Genomic DNA, 18,399 nt, shown 5'->3' on the forward strand with positions numbered 1-18,399 from the left:
CAACAAAAAAACACGTGCAAAAATGTCAAATATTACAGATTTTTATTACTGATGTGACATGTTTGAATTTCATAAAGCACTGATCCATTCAATATATCTCTTAAATCTCCACTTTAATGGGCTTCATAGGAGACTCAACAAAGGAAAAAAATGAAGATTGGAGTGAGCACTCGGGTAGCAGTTCATTTCCCTTAAAATATTTCACTGTTTAATTCCTTCATGAATAAATTGAGCAGATCCCTTTGACTTCCAAATAACATGTAAAATATAGTTTCTCTTTAACATATCTGTGATTTCATAAAAGGGGGAAAGCTGCTTTGACACACGTCTTTAGCCTCATTTCTCAATCTTTTCATTTGCCATTCATTTATTCCACCTTCCTGGGTGAGTATAAATGAAGATAAAGTGCCACTACTGTTAACGTTTCCATGAAGGCATCAGCTGTTAAAGCACAAGCACCATCCGCAAAATAGTCTTTTTAAAAAATAAATGTAAACACACTCTTCAGCTTAATTACCATTATTTTAAACCATGCACAATTTGAGAAATAATTAATCCTTCATGACTTACACTGTTTCTAAACAGAGCCTTGATTCATGTTTAAATTTGAGGCCTTGTATAAATGATGCATATAAACACAAACGCACTGACTTCTATTTTGCACATGTGTGATGATATTCGGGGTTATTATTGCTGCTTATGCTGAATATGAATATTTTATCTAGGGAAAAAGTGCAAATGTAATGTAAGATGTAGGCTCTTACTGATGGCATAATATGTATTAATTAAAATACATTTTAATTTATTTTGCTTTTATTTGAAGTGAAAGCTGCTGTATGTTTTTGTTATAAGTGATTCAAATACAATATTACACTGTCTCTTCGGGTCTATGTTTGATTATAGAAATTAAACAGAATCATATAGATGTAATTTATTATTGCCTGCTATGGTTTGGCTGGTGTTAGAAAACTGCAGGTTTGCACGAGCACAATGTGGAGCGTCACGTTTGTCACTGAAAGCGTGAAATCAGACTTTATGACAAATGTAAGTTTGTATGTAAAATATTAGGGGAATTCCCATGGCACAGCTATTCTCTGTTTCACAAAAGAGAAATCTGTGTTAATTGTTAGAGAAAAGGGGCACATAAAAAGAAAAAAGCATCACAAACATAAATATATTCAAATTTCTCGAACAAAATAAAGAGATACTAAGTCAAAACTATAGTGGGTGAAGAGCTTACTATGTCAAAATTATGAGACAATACATCATTATTAAGTTAATAAATTAGAATTAGATTGACTAAAAGAAAATAAAAAATTGCAGCAATGAACGAAAAGCTCAAGCTATGATTTACAACTTTTAATCTATAAAAAGATCATTAGTATTATAAAGATCTAATAAATAAAACGGGCTTGCTAAATCTTACAATTTAATTTGTAATTTGTTTAGTCAAATGCATTACATTCATTTACGGTTTTCAGATCATAAAAACAAGAAATTATTAAGTCAGGTGTTAAATTTATACTAAACCATGATGAGTGAGTAAAAAATGTAAAATAATTCATCAGTAGTAGTTGACTTAAATAAAACTGGAAAAGTTTTATAATGAACTAATTCACCATGTCAAAGCTTTTATATTACCATGAAATGATGGAATATTGCAAACATTGACTTAAAAAGTACAAATATGTGAATTAATGACCCACTAATTCAACATTAAAGCCACAATGTTGCTTATTTTGGCTACATACAACATGTAGCCAACATTATAGGAGATGTCATGAAATGCTAAAATGCTTAAACCATCCTGTAATAGGATAGTAAAAACTATGATGAATGGGTAAAAACGCAAAGACAAATTGGGATTATGATGGCCAAAATCTAACTTTCACTTTACACGAGTACTTTAAATTCTCATACCCAAGTGTTTATGCATTCATTCTTTTTAGTCACAGAAACTGCTGCATTAAATATGAGAACAAAATATCTTCACACCTTCACACAGCTTTAAATTGTGACTGCATGCAACATTTAAACAGAGGCCTCAATTAGATTTCATAGAGCTGCATACTCGCAAAACGCTGGTGATGGACTGATTAGCTGCCTACTTGACAGAAATTTGAAATAACTAAATGGGATATTAAAATGTTGCTCTCATTAAAAAAACTAGTGACACTCAGGTGTGCAGTCATTTCCCCCCTTGTTTACTCCGGACCTCCGGCTCCTTATCATTTACCACCTGCCAAAACATTCCACTTTCCACAGTCAACCTGAGTTTACCCTCTCGCCTGCACGTCAATCCTGTAAAACACTTTCAGGGATTTTTTTTTTTTAAATGGCAGAATTTAAAGTATACACAGTATTTTTCCAAGGACATTAGATTCTTCTTGTTTCTTGCCATCTTCTCACCTCATGTACATGGCATTTCAGCTGCAGTGTGAGTTGCTAGTGTTGGTTTGGTGTGCAGTTGAGTGATGGGAGTGTTAAGAGTTTTGAGTCCCATACGGTGACTACATGTGCTGCAATGCCTCCTGGGCTTGTTCGGTGTACACGTCGTCTTTGCCTGCCCACGAGCCGAAGCCGACATCGAAATGTGCACTGCGCTGCGAGCTCCGCTGCTTGTCACGTGAGAAGAAACTAAACCTGAGACGAGAGAACGGAGAGAAGAAACAGGCGGTGGGTTACAACACCATATATGTAGGGCTAACACTGAGTATGAGCTACATGTAAAGCAGTGTTAGAGTAATGGCAAATTTAACAGAATGCATCACAAGTGAATTATTTTAGTTTTTATTTACGACACCTCCTGTAAAATTAGTGTAAACAAATGCCTCTATGTTACACCAGTCGTTTTGTTTGGATATCTGCTCCTGACACTTAAAACTGGTTTCTCTTAATCTGAACACTTCTAATGTCAACAGGATTGTTTTCCTTTTGTCATATGTCAAGTTCTGTTGTAACCCTGATTCAAATTAACACAAAACTCTACAAACCACTTAAGGTGAAATAACTATATAGGAATTGAAGTAAATTTCTGCTCATTTAAACGTCCCCTTAATTCCAATATGTAATTTTCTTTCCAATTTAACCTTGTCAAGTGAGGTGATGTGCTGCATTCATCACTACAAAACACAGACACTATTTTTCAGCGATTTTTCCCTCATGAACCTATTACTTTCATCTCTAAAGTTCTCTGTCATTTTACCCCCTCTTACCCAGCCCCTTTTTCCTCTTCACCTGCCCTAATACACTATTGTAAAAATTCATAAATTGTAGCAGAAATTATTTCGTCATTTTCTGTAAATTGATCCGGGCAGATGATAAAATATTAAAGCATTAAAAATTAAATTAATCCCTAGCTATGATCTAAAAGCACTTTAGATCAATTTATATTGTAAATTCCACACAATCATTTTTAGTGCGCATGGTCAGTCAGGATGGTCAGTGAGGGCAAAAGTTGAGACATTAGACTACACACTATTCTGACTGGCTGATTTATTTTTTGCACGATCCTTGGTCGTCTCATTCGACAAACACAATAAGACAGCCCCACAATCAGCCAATCAGAATACTACAAAGGTGCGAAAAGAAAGCAACCCCGTGGACATGCAAAGGGGGTGAAGCCTGTTAGCTGAGACAGTGATGGATTGCAAAGCCAACCAAATATAGAGTCATACAAGTGACATGAGGCGTCTGATTGGCTGTAAAGTGGGGTCATCTGGGATCAAACCAGCCGCTACCATCGGCATTATAGCGGTGAAGATCCTGTTACACAGAGGTAAGAAAACGAAAACACACATACATAGGGGATGGGGGAGGACAAGGACCACATCAACCGTTGACCTCTGTCTGAACCAAACCTCATTAAAGCTCAAAAGATGTCAAGCTGAGTTTATTTTAAACCAGAGAGGAAAATAAAATTATGATATTGAATTAAAAAATACAACAAAATCCAAGAACAACTCACAGCATGTTAAAAACCAAAACACAGTGAATGCAACTTAGTTTGCACAGATAAACTGTATAAACATGCAAACTGCTGCTAATGTTGCCACCATATTGATATAGCGACACCTCCTGATACATTTAATTAATGTCCCAAATCTTGTACTTACACTTGCTACTGTGCACACTGACAGAGCTGCCATAGAATTAATTAAAAAAAACTTAACCAGAAAGCTTGTAATAGTCTGCCACACACACTGGAGCAGCCTGGGATTGAATCATTTCTTCCTCCTGAGGCACAGCCACCTCGTATAAATAATGTAATGCATGGTAAAATAAAAAGAACATGTTTTTAAATACTAAAAAATATTGTAAAAATGACCATTTATTGATATCACCCTAATCTAATAATGTCTGTTTATTTTTTTGGAAAACAATTGTTTTATATTTTGAATACTTTTAGTTTTACATTCATGAAAATATTTACCCTCATACAGTCACAGGACTTACAGGAATGATATGTACTCTGTATCAGAGAGCTATACAGAGACACAGATTAACAGGTAAACAATTTCATTAAAAAATTCTCGACACTAAAAAAAAGACATTCAATTAAATATTACGTTAATAAAATAGTAAAGTGTCCTACAATTAGAATACTTGGAGCTGCTTTTAGTCTTGAGTCCTTGTCACAATGTGACAGCTAATTGGAAACAACCACAGACTCCAGTTTGTACATTGCTGACAAACACAGGATAAATGTATGTTTACTTGTTAGTAGCCCAGCTACCTCTGTAAAGTAAAGTATATATAGTATATGGTATCACACGAGGGAAGCGAAGTCTAAAGCTAAAGCTGCCAGCCTGAAACAGCGTCTTGCACTGCTGCTGAAGAGACAAGAACAAGCATGTAATATGCAAATGACTGAGCATGTAGAGACCAAATAATCAACCGCTACTCACAGCATGCAAAGTTCCCATTAATCACAGGAAGCAAGGTTCTCACAGGCAAGTGTTTTCATTAGCAGATGTTACATGAGTGAGAGTATTTGTGTGAGTGTGAGCTCCACATACAGGCGTTTGATTCCCGATTCTGGCTGGGCAGAAGAGCGGGAGCGAGTCCTTAGTTCAGGGGAGGGAGAAGAAGATGGAGTTCCAATCTCCTCGTCTGCCTCATCACTGCAAACACAGAGACCACCAGATTTGCAGAGCTCAGGATTACTTTGTCTATGAAGCACAACATATCAGGCTTTTTCACAGATGGACAAAAGAATTAGATGTAAAAAGTGGGATTTTTTTGGAGTAAATACATTTTTAACTTAATGTGCTGGCAGAGGGATGACCAAAAGATGTGCGGAAAAAAGGGAACAAAAAATATGCTTTAGAGAATTTAAATCGGTTGTTAGTCAGATTTTAAAGCTCTGTGGCAACTTGTGTTGGTTGTGAGCAACCCTCCAAGAAAAATATTAAACAATGTGAATGTCTAAAACTAAGAATACATCAAGCAATACATCTTAATTGGGAAATGCATATGGTTTCTTTATGGCTTCTTCATGCATGTCTTTTTTTCTCTTCATCATCCCACAACAAGTCATAGTAAATGTCTATCCCTTGTGGAGGGACTGAATATTTCTTTACTCAGTCCCTCCACCCATACTTATGATATGGGTGGACACCAATAACATAATTTGCCAAAGTATCATAATAATCTTACGGCCGAAAAGGCTTCACAAGCACATAAACAAAAGTCTGAAAGTTGAAGTAAAAGCAGAGATAACAGTACAAGAAACACGAGGCTAAAATATAACGGTGCTAAGTAACCGAGCATAAACATGAAAGAATATAATAATTAAACTGAAAACAACTACAAATAAGTGCAATTTTAACATATATTAATGAGGAAACAGCAACTTAAAGCACTCAGCAAGAAGCTGGCCCTGCGTGGTCTGACTGAGAAAACAAACTTCTAAATCCTGTTGATGCTTTAAGCGCACGATAAACACCGTTTTGTGCAGCTCGTAAATATCTCTCTCCACAGGAGGTGGGTAATTGTCAATATTAACATGTTTAACACCTATATGTACCTTTTATAGTAGGCCAGCTCCTCCTGCAGCAGGAACACTTTGGCCTTTAGCTCATTCCGCTCATGCAGGACATCCCTCAGCTCCTGCAGGGTGAATCTGGGCCTGTTGGGGTCCTTTGGATCCAGGCCCCCTGACTCCTCCTCACACAGCGCCTCCTGCCGAGAGAAAAATACATTACACAGAGTAAACTAAACCAGAGAACAGAAGGGAAGAGGCAGGGGCGGGGAGTGAGGATACCTTAGTGAAATATTGGAACACAGCAGGCATGTCTTCATCGCACATCGCCTCCTGGTGGCAAATGTTTAACTACAAGTCAGACACAGGGCCTTTTTGTTCCAATGCATTGGTTTAGTTCAGACTTCACCCCAGTCTGTGAGCTAAAATGCTGTTAGCTTTTTTAACTCAGCAAAGAGAAATTCACTGAGTGTTAAAGGAAAACACCTGAAACACATGCTGCGGACACGAGGCACTCATGCAAAATTCTACTCTAAAATGTCCAAAATTCTCACGCTTTTCAGGATTCTGTACACAATCTCAAAGTCCAACTGGAATCACATGTTTCGTCAAACTTTTTAAACATTAGAGATTATCTGAATGTGTTTGCAAATGAATAAAAAAATGGTTTTGTGATGCGCTTTAGCTCAGCCACTCCTGACTTTGTTGTCTGCTCCAGACATTTTCAGCTCACTTGGCTGTTTCACAACTATTCTTCCCTGCATCACTTCAAACAAATTATTTTACATTTATATGTTTGTTATATATTTGTTTATATTGTCTATCTTATTACTTAATGTTTTCTTTATTTTAACCTTTGTGTACAGCGCTTTCTGACTGCCTGTCTACAAAAAAGCGCTTAATAAATAAACCTTACTTACTTACTTATATTTTTTCTTTCATTTAAAACCAAATAGTACCGATTTTTTCATGTGGTCAAACTGACAAATGCTTATTGTCTAGCAGCCCCGATGCTAAAGTGAGACCATCTTTGCATCTTGCTGGTTAATGTCAAGCAGCAACAGCAGGAAATGTTTGCATAACTTGGATAACTTGTAACCACTGATTGTACACCAAGGTGAACAGATAGGCATCTCAATAGAGTTGGGCCACCTCCTGAAGGCTGATCTCGGACATAAAACAGTCGTTTTGGAGGCTGATGAAGTGAAAAGGACCAGATGTGAGTCAGCTGTGGTCTGTGGCTTATTTTCTCATTTATCAGGGATCAAAGAGCCAGAACACACAGACCTGTTTGACTCACTGAGAGCACACAGTAGTAAAGACAATGGTGCATGTACATCTTCCACCGCAGCCGTCTAGTGTGTTTATTTGGCTCAGATTCAGTCCAGGTTCAGTGTCACTGTGAGAACAGATTTATCGGCATGTCTCCACCTTTGTTTAGCACGTCAGATGTTTCCATCAGTGTGGTGAATACTGTTGAGCGGCTAAAAAAACCTCAACCATGAGCTTTCATGTCATTAGCTGCACTAACTGGCTAGTTAGAGCTGTCATTCATTTATCATTTATGAAATTTTTCTGAATGTGTTTTAATGTGTTTTGAAACATAACATCAATTGTAGTTAATATAAAAGTCTTAAATGTAGCTACATTAAAAAAAAAACCCATTGTAGTACTCTTGTTTTTTTATTCTTTCTTACCACTATTACAGCAGAGAAATAAAAAAGAAACACTTAATTGTAGCTTTTCCTGCCGTCTGTGTTTCAATCTCAGGGTGCATGAAAGGACAGATTCAAGTGTCGTTGAAGGCTGGGCTCTTGCAGTATTCTATATTTAGAGGGGTCATGAGTGCACTTGTCCAGAAAGTCACTTAGCTGTGGAGAGGAAATCCTACTGATACTCTGTTAGCTTTCTGACACCCATGCAGAGTTGTTTCAGCACAGTCCACATGTCACAGAAATGTTAGTCTACTATCTTCCTTTGTTTTTATACCCACAAGGCTAATGTTCCATGGGGAGGAGTGCAGGTTTGGAGTTAGAGTCAGGACAATCACATCACTCTAGTTCCAATCAGCACATTTGCATTACCCAAAGCAACACTGCATCGTCCTCAGCATCCTCGTGTGTCTCTGGGCTGAGGGAACCACACAGAGGCCACGATACACCATCAACCCCCCTGGGTGTCAGCTCTGAGGAGCCCTCAGCCCCCACCAACACTGTAGCAATTTTACCACACTGGTGAGGCAAAAGACAGTTTGTGAGACATATAATAAACTATTGAGTTGCTCCGAGGATTTGTGGTGCACAATCTACAGTTCAAATAAAAGATGGTGGTTTGAACAACTGCATGTGAAAATGATCAGATCTGTTATACAATGCAAACGATTTGCATAACATGCTAGTTTGTTTGCTCATTTCTCACAACAAGTCAAGAGAAGATCAAACTAAAAGGTTAGCTTCACACAAAGACTGGAAGCTGGGGGAAACTTCCAATAATGTTTCTTTTATTATTTTTCACCATCATTTTCTGTTCCAATGTACGTACAAATATTCCAATACCTCAGGCTTCAGACTACCCTAACTAAAGAATTTTTTCTGTGTTTGGCTCTGTATGACATTATGACAGTGGATATTCCTAATATGGTCATCTCACATTGGCCCCACCTACTTGCTAGTACAAAACTTCTGTGTTTTGTTTGCAAAGGGCAGTGAAGAAGAATTTGGGGGAATTTAGCAAAAACATCTTGTTTCACACAGAGAATGACCTGAGGGGCTTCACCAAGGCCCAGCATAAGATAGAGAAGGATTATTTAACTATATAACATACAGAGAGTCCAAAAATTAAGAAATATAGAGCTTGTGTAATAGGTCCACATTAAAGTAAGCAATGTTATCTGTACAAAAAACTAAAACGTGAAAACAAAAAGTTATGTTCAGTTTTCCCTGTGCTGTTACCTCTGCGGGTGAAGGAGGCTGAGGTGGGGGCTCGTCCGGGTTCTGAGCAGGCAGCTCTCCTTGAAGCCGTTCCCTTAAGCGTGCCGCTTCCTGTCGAAGAGCAGCAACTTCCTGTCCCCGAGCCTGAGCACTGGCCTCCAGCTCAACCTTCTGTTCAATGAGAGCTTTCCCTTGAGCTTCTACCACAGAGATTTTATGGCGCAGGTCATGGTTGATTTTCATAAGTCGAGACTGTTGCTGCTGGAGCTGGAGAAAGAAACAGAGAGACAATGGGCTGCATGGTCTCGCGTTTCTCAGAACTGCCACACAGGAGGTAAAAGCCACCCATCAAAGGTAAGAGCACGCATTTTCAGGCAATCTGTCTGAGGAGATATTGATTGTGCTGTACTGGGTGACACACAAACCATTAGTGGGTGTCAGGGGGTTTCTAAAGCCACAGAACAAATGAACAGCTGAATTCATGGACAAGTGAAATAATATAAATGACTGAAATGGAAATTCACTGTTAATATCCTAAAATACCTGGGCCTTAGCATTTCAGAGTGCGAGTGCCTAGGCTGCCTTTCCCAGCATGACAGCAAAGGAAACCAAATGAGTGACGTCTGAGTACTCACCTTCACTGTATATCTAAAGTAAGTTTCACATGTGGAAAATCTTGGACTAAAGAACATTTTGAAGTCTCACAATGCACATTATTTTTCTACCTACCCATGCGTACAAATTCACATAACTCCTGAAATGTTCAGGAACCTTTACATATATTTAATTAACCCATGTTAATTATCATTTTACTACACACATAAGCACATGTCTTGGTATCAGTCTTATCTATGATGTTGTATACAGCTGTATTCACAAGCTAAAGTGTGAGCTGCTGATATTTATGTTAGTAATGGTTTAGTTTTCTGACAAAGATTTGGAAAACCAGTAGATCAATAGTAGATTAGCTGACTTGCTAAAGAATCTTCTTCATCGACATCCTGAACTTGAGGCCACAGCATTTTTACGTTCCCTTTATCCACCACCTCATCCAGGACTCATCCATCCTTTTTAAAAATACTTCCATATTCATAGCAGAGCTATGGCCAAAGGCCAAAAGATGAGTTGTGTAACCTCTTCTGTAACATGTATAACCTCTCTCGCTCTGAGAGAACCAAAAACCTGCATATTTGCATTTTGCACCAGCACATTTTGGGGGTGTTTAATGCATGACTGGAATGACAGATCAACAGATCCGGGGCTCTTTTTTTTTTTTTACAAAAAATCTGAAGCTTTGATGCCTATGGTGACACGTCAAAATGTCTGCTGTGAAAAAGGTTTTATTGAACCTGACATTAAAAAACTGGCTCTGCTGTTATTTTCTGGAAAGCCATCTTGTGAAATTTTACATGTTTATTGGAGAAATTTTAGTCCTCTATGTCAGCTTCTGACTCGTTGACCTTTTCCAGATCTATGGCCATGTCTTCAATTTGCCACACAATCCAGACTGGTCTGTAGTGATGTCCTTTGCATGACCTTTACTCTGGCTTGTTCACGCTACACTGTCGCATTTAGGTGGGGTCTCTTTGTTATCTGAAACCTAATCTATACAAAAGAAATACTCACAGGCAAACAAAACACATCAAACACCCTTCATCTGATAATGTGAGACATTGTAAATTATACACGTAGGCTATTTGTTTTTGAGACTTGTATGATCCACTTCAAAGGTTTGTAAAATCAAGATAAAGAAGTTAAATTATTTGAGACTTTGCAGAAATTATGTACGAAAATAAACAAATACTTTGCACATTTCCAGGGTTTCTTAGCCTATGTTGAGGTGGGAAGCTAGAACTTGAAGGTAGGGAACTTGGGCACTCTGATAAAATAATCTTAAGAAACAAAAGTCTGATCAATGATTGGAAAACTAATTTGTTACAATCTATATATAGCTATTTTTAAATAGATGCTCGGAAGACCCATTCTATCCCTGAACTTTTTTAAACAGTAAAACACTGGCAGCAAATATGTCTGCTTAATACTGAGCCAAAACATTTGCTGCTCATCTCGATCTAACCAGGCCTCTCTTATATTTAAAATATAGAAAATATCTGAATTCTTTATAATTCACACAAGTAGAAAAAAAACAGCCTCTTCTCATTGAGGCACCGAGTTTTTGTGTCCTTACTGCTTCTATGTCCTCGTTTTTTAGAGTCAGTTCACGGTCCTTGGCTCGAATCTCATCTCTCTGCTTGTCCACCACTTCTTTGAGCTTCTTCATCACCTGCCTCTCCCTTTCTGACATACCTGGAAATCGGTGACAGAGGGGGAAAAAATTGTCAGCCATAAAAATAAACAGGACAAATAGATTTTTCATCTGGGCTGACAGGCAGACGTGAGCTCTGATTTGTGTGTGAGGCTGGCAGGTGTGCTTGTACACTGAAGCTGGTCTGTGCGTCAGGGTGACTGTGGCCTCTGTGTGAGACCACGGAGAAGCCTCTGACGCAGGGATGAGACTGGCTCACCATTAACACAGAGAAGGCTCCCTTTGTTTGTGTTTGTATCTGAGTGTGGTACTGCGTGCACAGCAGAGAGAGAGAGGGGGACACACACATGAGAAACGTATCGAGGGCAAACGGACAAGTTTCGGGGCGCACACGGCAGAAACTTTAACTGAATTTCCAGGAAAATCAGCAAAAGACAAGCTGTTTCATGCTCTGCTGTGATGTAAACATTACTAGGTATTAGCAGGTTTTGAGTGGTAGCATGCAGACTCCCAACACTGAAGCAGGAGTCTGTTATTTGGAATTATTATCAGGAACATGCTCACAGTGTTAGTAAAAAAAAATTACCCATGCACATGTTTCAGAAATCCGACAGTAACTGCAAAGCTCTTTGTAGGACCAATGCATAACCACACTTTCCCTGAAAAGTGACGAGCCTACTCCATGAGCCTACTTTTGACTCGATTCAATCTTGGTCTCAAAGACTTGCGTAGAGGGCAGTAACATTTCTACACACATATTAGTGAATAACACATAATAATGTTTTAAAGCAACTGACTTGTAAGTCATTCACATTCTCAGTCACTTGTAAACTGGTGTGTATCATGAAAAACACACATACAAACACATTTTCTTTTTCTTTTAAGCTAGACAGTACTTTGCTTTGATGGAGCCCCACATCCTCACCCTCATGCCTCTGCAGCTCCTCCTCGCTCATGGGGTCTTTCATGGACATATTGGTGAGAAGGGTTTTGTTCTCTTCCTGCAGCTGAGCAATCTGGGAGAGCAAATCCTGAGCTTCTCCCCTCCACACATCCTCCACCAGCTCCAACTCCTGCGCTCAGACACATACACACATACTGTTATACTGTACATGTATCATTACCGATCACGTTTGTTATGGCTCGGTAAAACTAGAGTTAAAAAATCGGACTGAAGGCCTCATTGCATTGAGGTTTTTTTGCTGCCTGACTGCAAGGTGATTGTACATAAAAGCAATATTACCAAGCACTTATGTACAGACCTGCTTCCCTGGTTCAAAGAAACCATTTTAAAGCCAACAAGCAATTTCACTGCAAACATTCGCAATAATTTTGGTTGTGTAATGGGAGGATCAACGCATTGCTCCACTTTGGTCCTGACTATCTCAACAACAACTGGATGGACATAGTTTCTACGAGCATTTATGGTGACCAGACTGGCATTACAAAACAAAACTGGCACTGCTGTGGTCTTCTGAGTTCTTCCTCTTTGTGGTTTATGCGCATGTGTAAGAAAAAGAAATCTCAACATCTCTAACTTTCAGAATTTACTGCAGTAATTTGCTTTTAAAGAACACAATTGTCATATCAAAGAGTAATGCGTTAATGACAAAAGCCTATAAAACACAATCGAATTGACTTGCTTTAAATTGTGGAAAAATTTTGGCAGATACTAAAAACGAAACATCTTCTTCAAGTCAGTCACTCAGACCCTAAACGATTCATATAGCAACTGGAAAACCAGGAACAAACAGGAAACAGGAAGCATGAGTCATTCTGTTCATATTGTCACATTAACAAGAATGCATAATTTGCTGTTTGTACTTCATTTTTCCAGTTTACCTGTGAATGAATAGGCAAACATCACTATTACTTTGAAAGTGTGATGCATGTTTTTCAAATGTGATTCCATATTTAAATGTTTATTTTCAATGATATCAGAGGTGACTGTATCCGAATCGTTGTTGAACAGCTAGTTAGGATTCTGAGCAAAAGTAAGAGTTGCAGTCCTCAACAAGAGAGAATTTTAAAGACTTTTTAAGGATTGTAAACATGCAAAATTTGACACGTTGGTCGCTACCATGATGAAGGTACCACGGGAGGCTACGCAGACTGTGCACGGGAGGCGTGGAAATGCCGGATTCTGTGGACATGTGCCATTTCACACTGCTCCGAGGCCTGCTGGAATCAGTTTCATTGATTTTAGTGGGAGCATGTGCACTACACATGGGCAACATATGCTACATGTTCAGTCATTGGGTTCATGACAAAAACAAAACAAAAAAACCTACACAAAGTTTTATTATTATATACACTGCTGCACAACTCTTACATTAGCTTTTATATACACAAAAGAAAACTGTGCACGGAGCCAATAAACACTACACCGCATATTTTCACTGTGGATGTGAACTTTTCATTTCCATGTGAAAACTGTGCTGGCTTCAAATGGCCTGTGAGTTGCAGCACAAACAGCCTTCTCCACTTTATCACGGTCACGAGACAGTTAATATGTGAACCACTGGCTCAGTCACTGTCACGAGAAACTGACACTAACTTTTTTTATAGCACTGAGCAGTCTGAGTGTCCGGCTTATTTCAAACCCCAAACACAGGGTCTACTTTTAGATTCACAAAGATGGAAAATAAATGAAAACATTTAAAGCTCGATGCTTTAATGCACTGCATTTAGATTTTACTTGACCATGTCATAATACTTTACATTTAGATTCCAAAGGGAAATGTACTTTTTACCCAGTTCCTTTATGTCTGTCAGCTATAGCTACTTTCAGATTATATACAAATATATAATTGCCTTATACAATACAGCATGTGGTTAAGGATGATTTTTTTTCCTTTCATGGTGTATGAATACATTTTTACTCCATAAATTGTTTTTAGTGGTTCTTGAACCATTGGAAAAAGAAACCCATTCCTAGACATTTCTAAAGTTTACCCAACTCCTACACCAATGAATATGAATTAATAATTTATACTCACCTCACTACCACACTGGATGAATCTATATCTAGATTTAGAATAAGTACTATCTGTATGTAAAGTCATTTCAACCACTGGAGCTCCACCTCAACCAACTTCAGTCACAGACTGTATTTAAAACGGGACATAATGATGAAGGATTTGATCTGACAGGAGTGCTTGATGATACTACGTACAGCCACACTGTGACACTGTATTCATACTGTAGTGATTTTTCAATCAAAGTAAGCCTCGCCCCAAACCTGATTTGTCGGTTTTACTTTAAATATGACTAGAATTTACTAAATTAACATCGTATGTTATTAAATGAGACTTGAAAAGGCAATTCAGATCATAAGTTCACAAAGTAAGTGTTTGCCAAGATTATAAATCATGTCAGAAACAGGATCACTTTATCGTAGACTTCTTTCTAATCTAACTTCCGTTTGAAACCAGAGTCACTTCCCCCGCTATCTATTAAAAAAATTAAAGGTTTAGAAATTTCACCTCCTGCTTCACTTCTTAGAGCTTATGTCCAGCTTTTATTCTGTCTGAAACACAAAAATGCTACTTACTATGGCTGCAGCTATGTTTTAATTTTTTGACTATTTTGTGCATTTCTATTTAGTGTTATACATTAATAATGTGCACTAAAAGCATTTTATACATGTTTTACTTTCAGTACTTGCTTTTATTTAAATATAATGAAAAAAAGACTCTTTTAGCAGGGTATCCTTCCTGTTATAGGATTTTTACTTAAGTAATTGTTACCACTATCCACGTGCCTTGTAATGCTTTTTGTCGATATTTTACTGTTTGTTGTTTTCTTGTTTTTTCTATGGTTGAGTGCAAAATATGACTATACAACATTGACTGTAATGGATCATATTAATACTCTGTGTACGTGTAGGGGTGTTGTTGTTGTTCAACTTGTTTAACATCCAAAACTTTATTGTGCCTGATTCGTTTTAGAGCAGAGTGACACTTTGACTCTGATCACATTATAAATGCAGGACATTTTACTGTGGTATTAGTATTGTCCTAGGAAGACGATCTGAACACGTCCTACACGGATCAAAAACATAGTCTGACAGTCACTGACAAATTAAATCTTGACTTCCACTTTTATTCTGTATAGCAGAGAGTGATTGGCTCTGTGGCTGTGCAGTGTGAGACCTTTCTGTGCTTCTTCTCCTTCTCCAGCCGGTCTATGCGCTCCAGACGCAGCTTGTCCAGCTCCAGCCTCAGCTCTTCGGTCTCCGGGCTGATGCTGCTGCGGCTCACCATCACCTCCAGGATCTCCAGGACCCGCACCACTTTGGGCATGAGCCTAGACAGAGCCTCGCAGCCATACTGGTCTATGATCCGCTCAAACTCCTGCCCCACCACTGCGGCGATGTCATACACGTCCATCACCGTGAGGTCAGCCACATTTTTCTCCAGGGCCGACCCGAAGTCCTCCATGTCGAGATATTTTGTCCCTCCCCGGTTTCCTATTATGTTCCCTTCGCCGCAACAAACTTCCTCCCCCGTGAAGAACAAGCCTGCTAAGTTACGCTTTAAGTCCTCAGCTTGATAAGCGGTGTCCAGAGACTCCTTAAAGCAGCATATAACACTGGAACTACTGCATATCCATCACTAGCGGCTCAGTCCAGCCTTCCGTTCGATTTTTTTGAGATACATATCGCCTAAGTGCCATCGCTGTCCCGCCGGAGCTGCGGTGCCCTGTAAGCTAGCAGCTACCACTGTCAACCACTACAAAAGTAAACTTCACAATTTCGGCAGCACGTTTCAAAATAAAACCCGCAAGGAGAAAGATATTCCAACCTCTTCTCATATATTCATAATTGAGATGTTTTAACTAATGCAAAGCAATGTGCTTTTTAACAAATAAAAACAAGATTCCAAAACGTTACTTTTAAGTAAAGATGGAAAAACCATTTAATTCTGTTCTTATACAACGAAAAGTAAAGGCTCATTCATTGAAGGAACATTAGAAGCACACTTATCGACTCCTGTATATCAAAATAAGCCCTTCCAAAATTAAATAGCTTCCAGCTGAACACGAAGAAACAACTGCTATGATTTTATGGTCAAAACATCTGTGTATGGTGTTGAAGAAAGATCAACAGAATTTTAACACGGGGCCGAGTCAGCCTTTCAGGTAATACCTGAAGGCGACGCCTTAAGAACATCTTATTTAAAATGGTGTCCTGGCAAAAGGGGGAGTATCTTGAGTGTGGGTAAGGCTAAAATTAAATATGAAACACTGAAAGCGCCTACCTTAGAAAATTTCAACATACCCCGAAGTAATGCCATACAATTCCTTTGTATGGCAAGTACATTTGAAGAAATTGACAAATAAAAAGTATTCTATTCTATTCTATTCTAGTAAAACGTGGTGGAACGCTGATATATTTTTGCATCACCATGTCACTAGTAACGTCATCCCTTTTTGCATGTGCTGTTCATGAGGGCCATGACCTAGTGTATCCACTGCTGTTCCTATGGAGATCAATAGTCTTATCTCAGTGGACAAAACAATAATTTAACAGTGCAGCAGGTTTGTACAGAGTACCAGTTGTGAATACACTGTTACCTTGTACCGTTTATTAGTGCTTTTATTTTAAATATGATGAAGTCGAACGCCGGATGCCTTTCCCTAACTTTACTTCCTGTTTGGTCCCTGCGTGAATCACAGTGGCTACTTCCATAGTGGTGAGGTTGCAGTTTGTATTGCGCATGACTGAAATAAGAGACGGACGAGGTCGCTGTGTGAATATATTACAGCACGAAGAGACGATTAACGCCTAAAACAACGCATTACTCTTCAACTAAACCGAATAAAGTGTGCTTTATGAGAGGGGGGTAATCCAAGTCTACATAGAGTCTTTGAACATTTAATGAATCCAGAAATAACAGAACTGCATTCATATTTACTGATGTCATATTTTATGAATTGTAACACTGGGTTATAATAACAATTATAGGAACAATGATATATAAAGGAATATTTCTAAATGTTAACAAAGAAGGAAAGAGAAGTTTAGGGCCTTGAGAATTTTACTGTTCATAAACCAGCAATCTAAACATTTAGATTTGTAAATTTTGTGTCAACAAATCTTTTGACAAATCGTCCCAGCTTTACTTTACACCTGACACTCATACTGAAGTCAGTTAGATGTATATATGAAGATCTTGCTGTGAGGCAGCAGTGCTAACCAACGTGCTGCCCACTTCTACAAATAAAACATTTTTACTCAGCTGTGCAATGTAGTTTGTAGTTTTTCAGCGTAAGTGTTTGAAAAGAAGAATAGCTGTCTGTGGGGGAAATTAGCTGAGGCTAAGAAGGATATGTGTTGTGCGGAAAGAGTTAGAGAACTGGATTAACTCTGTTACTTGAGGGCTTGAGTGGCTGAGGACCAGGAAGGGTCATTGTGCAGGTAGGCAAGTTTCTGGAAAGTCCTTCACCTTATAGGTGATAGATTCTGGTGGTAAGCAGCTGATGGTGAACTCAGATTTCCTCAGAGCAGCATGAGGAGAACAGGAGAGGTTTTGCATGGCTTGGCACAGACTGGCAACAAGGTAACAAAGTTAGTCAATGACAAGCAGAGACATAGCAAAGACAATCTGGCAGAGATCTGCTACACCATCCAGCCCCCAGGTATGAGAAGGACAATCTGAGCAGAACTCCGCCCACAGGCAAACCCACAGAGCCCACTTCCACCTAGAACTCAAAGCGACTTTTACAAAGTGAGAGAGGAACAGAAAATAAACACAAAAACATCAGACCCTGTACAGACCATGACAACTATGTTGAGAAATGAGGGTTGAAATGTGGGGAGAGTTCAAACTGTGGATTTTTGAGAAATATAAGAGAAGGTTATCACTAGCTGGCTAACCTAAATGCTAAGATCCTCAGAAGTGAAAAATTACCATTGTGTGCTTATGTAAAAATTTTAAGCCCAATAGCAAAAACTGTGACTAACAAAGAAAGGATAAAGCTTGAAGCATATGGAAGACAGAAAAATTAAAAATGAATAACATGCATTAATGCATGGTGAAGATGAGCTCGATGAATCATGGGAAGTCCAAGGTTAATCAAAAATGGAAGTTTTAAGCCACGTGACTGTTAAAAATCACATTCTTTAAGAACAGAGGAATGCCACTTTCAGGAAGTCAAACATCTTTCTTTTGTTTTGTTTTTCAAGAGGAGCCAGAGGATCATAAGCAATGAGTCTG

The 18,399-nt window shown here is 38.5% G+C and overlaps 1 protein-coding gene across 5 annotated transcripts; it reads right to left on the bottom strand.

Moving 5' to 3' along the window:
* Positions 1-25: 25 nt before the first annotated feature.
* Positions 26-15,983, bottom strand: rilpl1 (Rab interacting lysosomal protein-like 1). Of its 5 annotated transcripts, XM_040007216.1 has the most exons (10): positions 15,334-15,983; positions 12,105-12,252; positions 11,102-11,220; positions 8,935-9,180; positions 8,068-8,214; positions 6,266-6,316; positions 6,029-6,183; positions 5,019-5,123; positions 3,678-3,765; positions 2,531-2,643 (listed from the first exon to the last, which is right to left on the bottom strand). In XM_040007216.1, exons 1-10 carry the CDS (start codon positions 15,619-15,621, stop codon positions 2,638-2,640), a joined length of 1,353 nt encoding a protein of 450 aa, XP_039863150.1. In that variant the 5' UTR covers positions 15,622-15,983; the 3' UTR covers positions 2,531-2,637. The 5 variants fall into 5 exon arrangements, with proteins under 5 accessions (XP_039863149.1, XP_039863153.1, XP_039863154.1 ...); XM_040007215.1 differs by lacking the exon at positions 3,678-3,765 and having other exon boundaries at positions 26-2,643; positions 15,334-15,977; XM_040007217.1 differs by lacking the exon at positions 2,531-2,643 and having other exon boundaries at positions 3,672-3,765.
* Between the last annotated feature and the right edge of the window lie 2,416 nt (positions 15,984-18,399).

Source organism: Simochromis diagramma, unplaced genomic scaffold, assembly GCF_900408965.1.
Source record: "Simochromis diagramma unplaced genomic scaffold, fSimDia1.1 OVJJ01000682.1, whole genome shotgun sequence".
Classification (NCBI taxonomy): Eukaryota; Metazoa; Chordata; class Actinopteri; order Cichliformes; family Cichlidae; genus Simochromis; species Simochromis diagramma.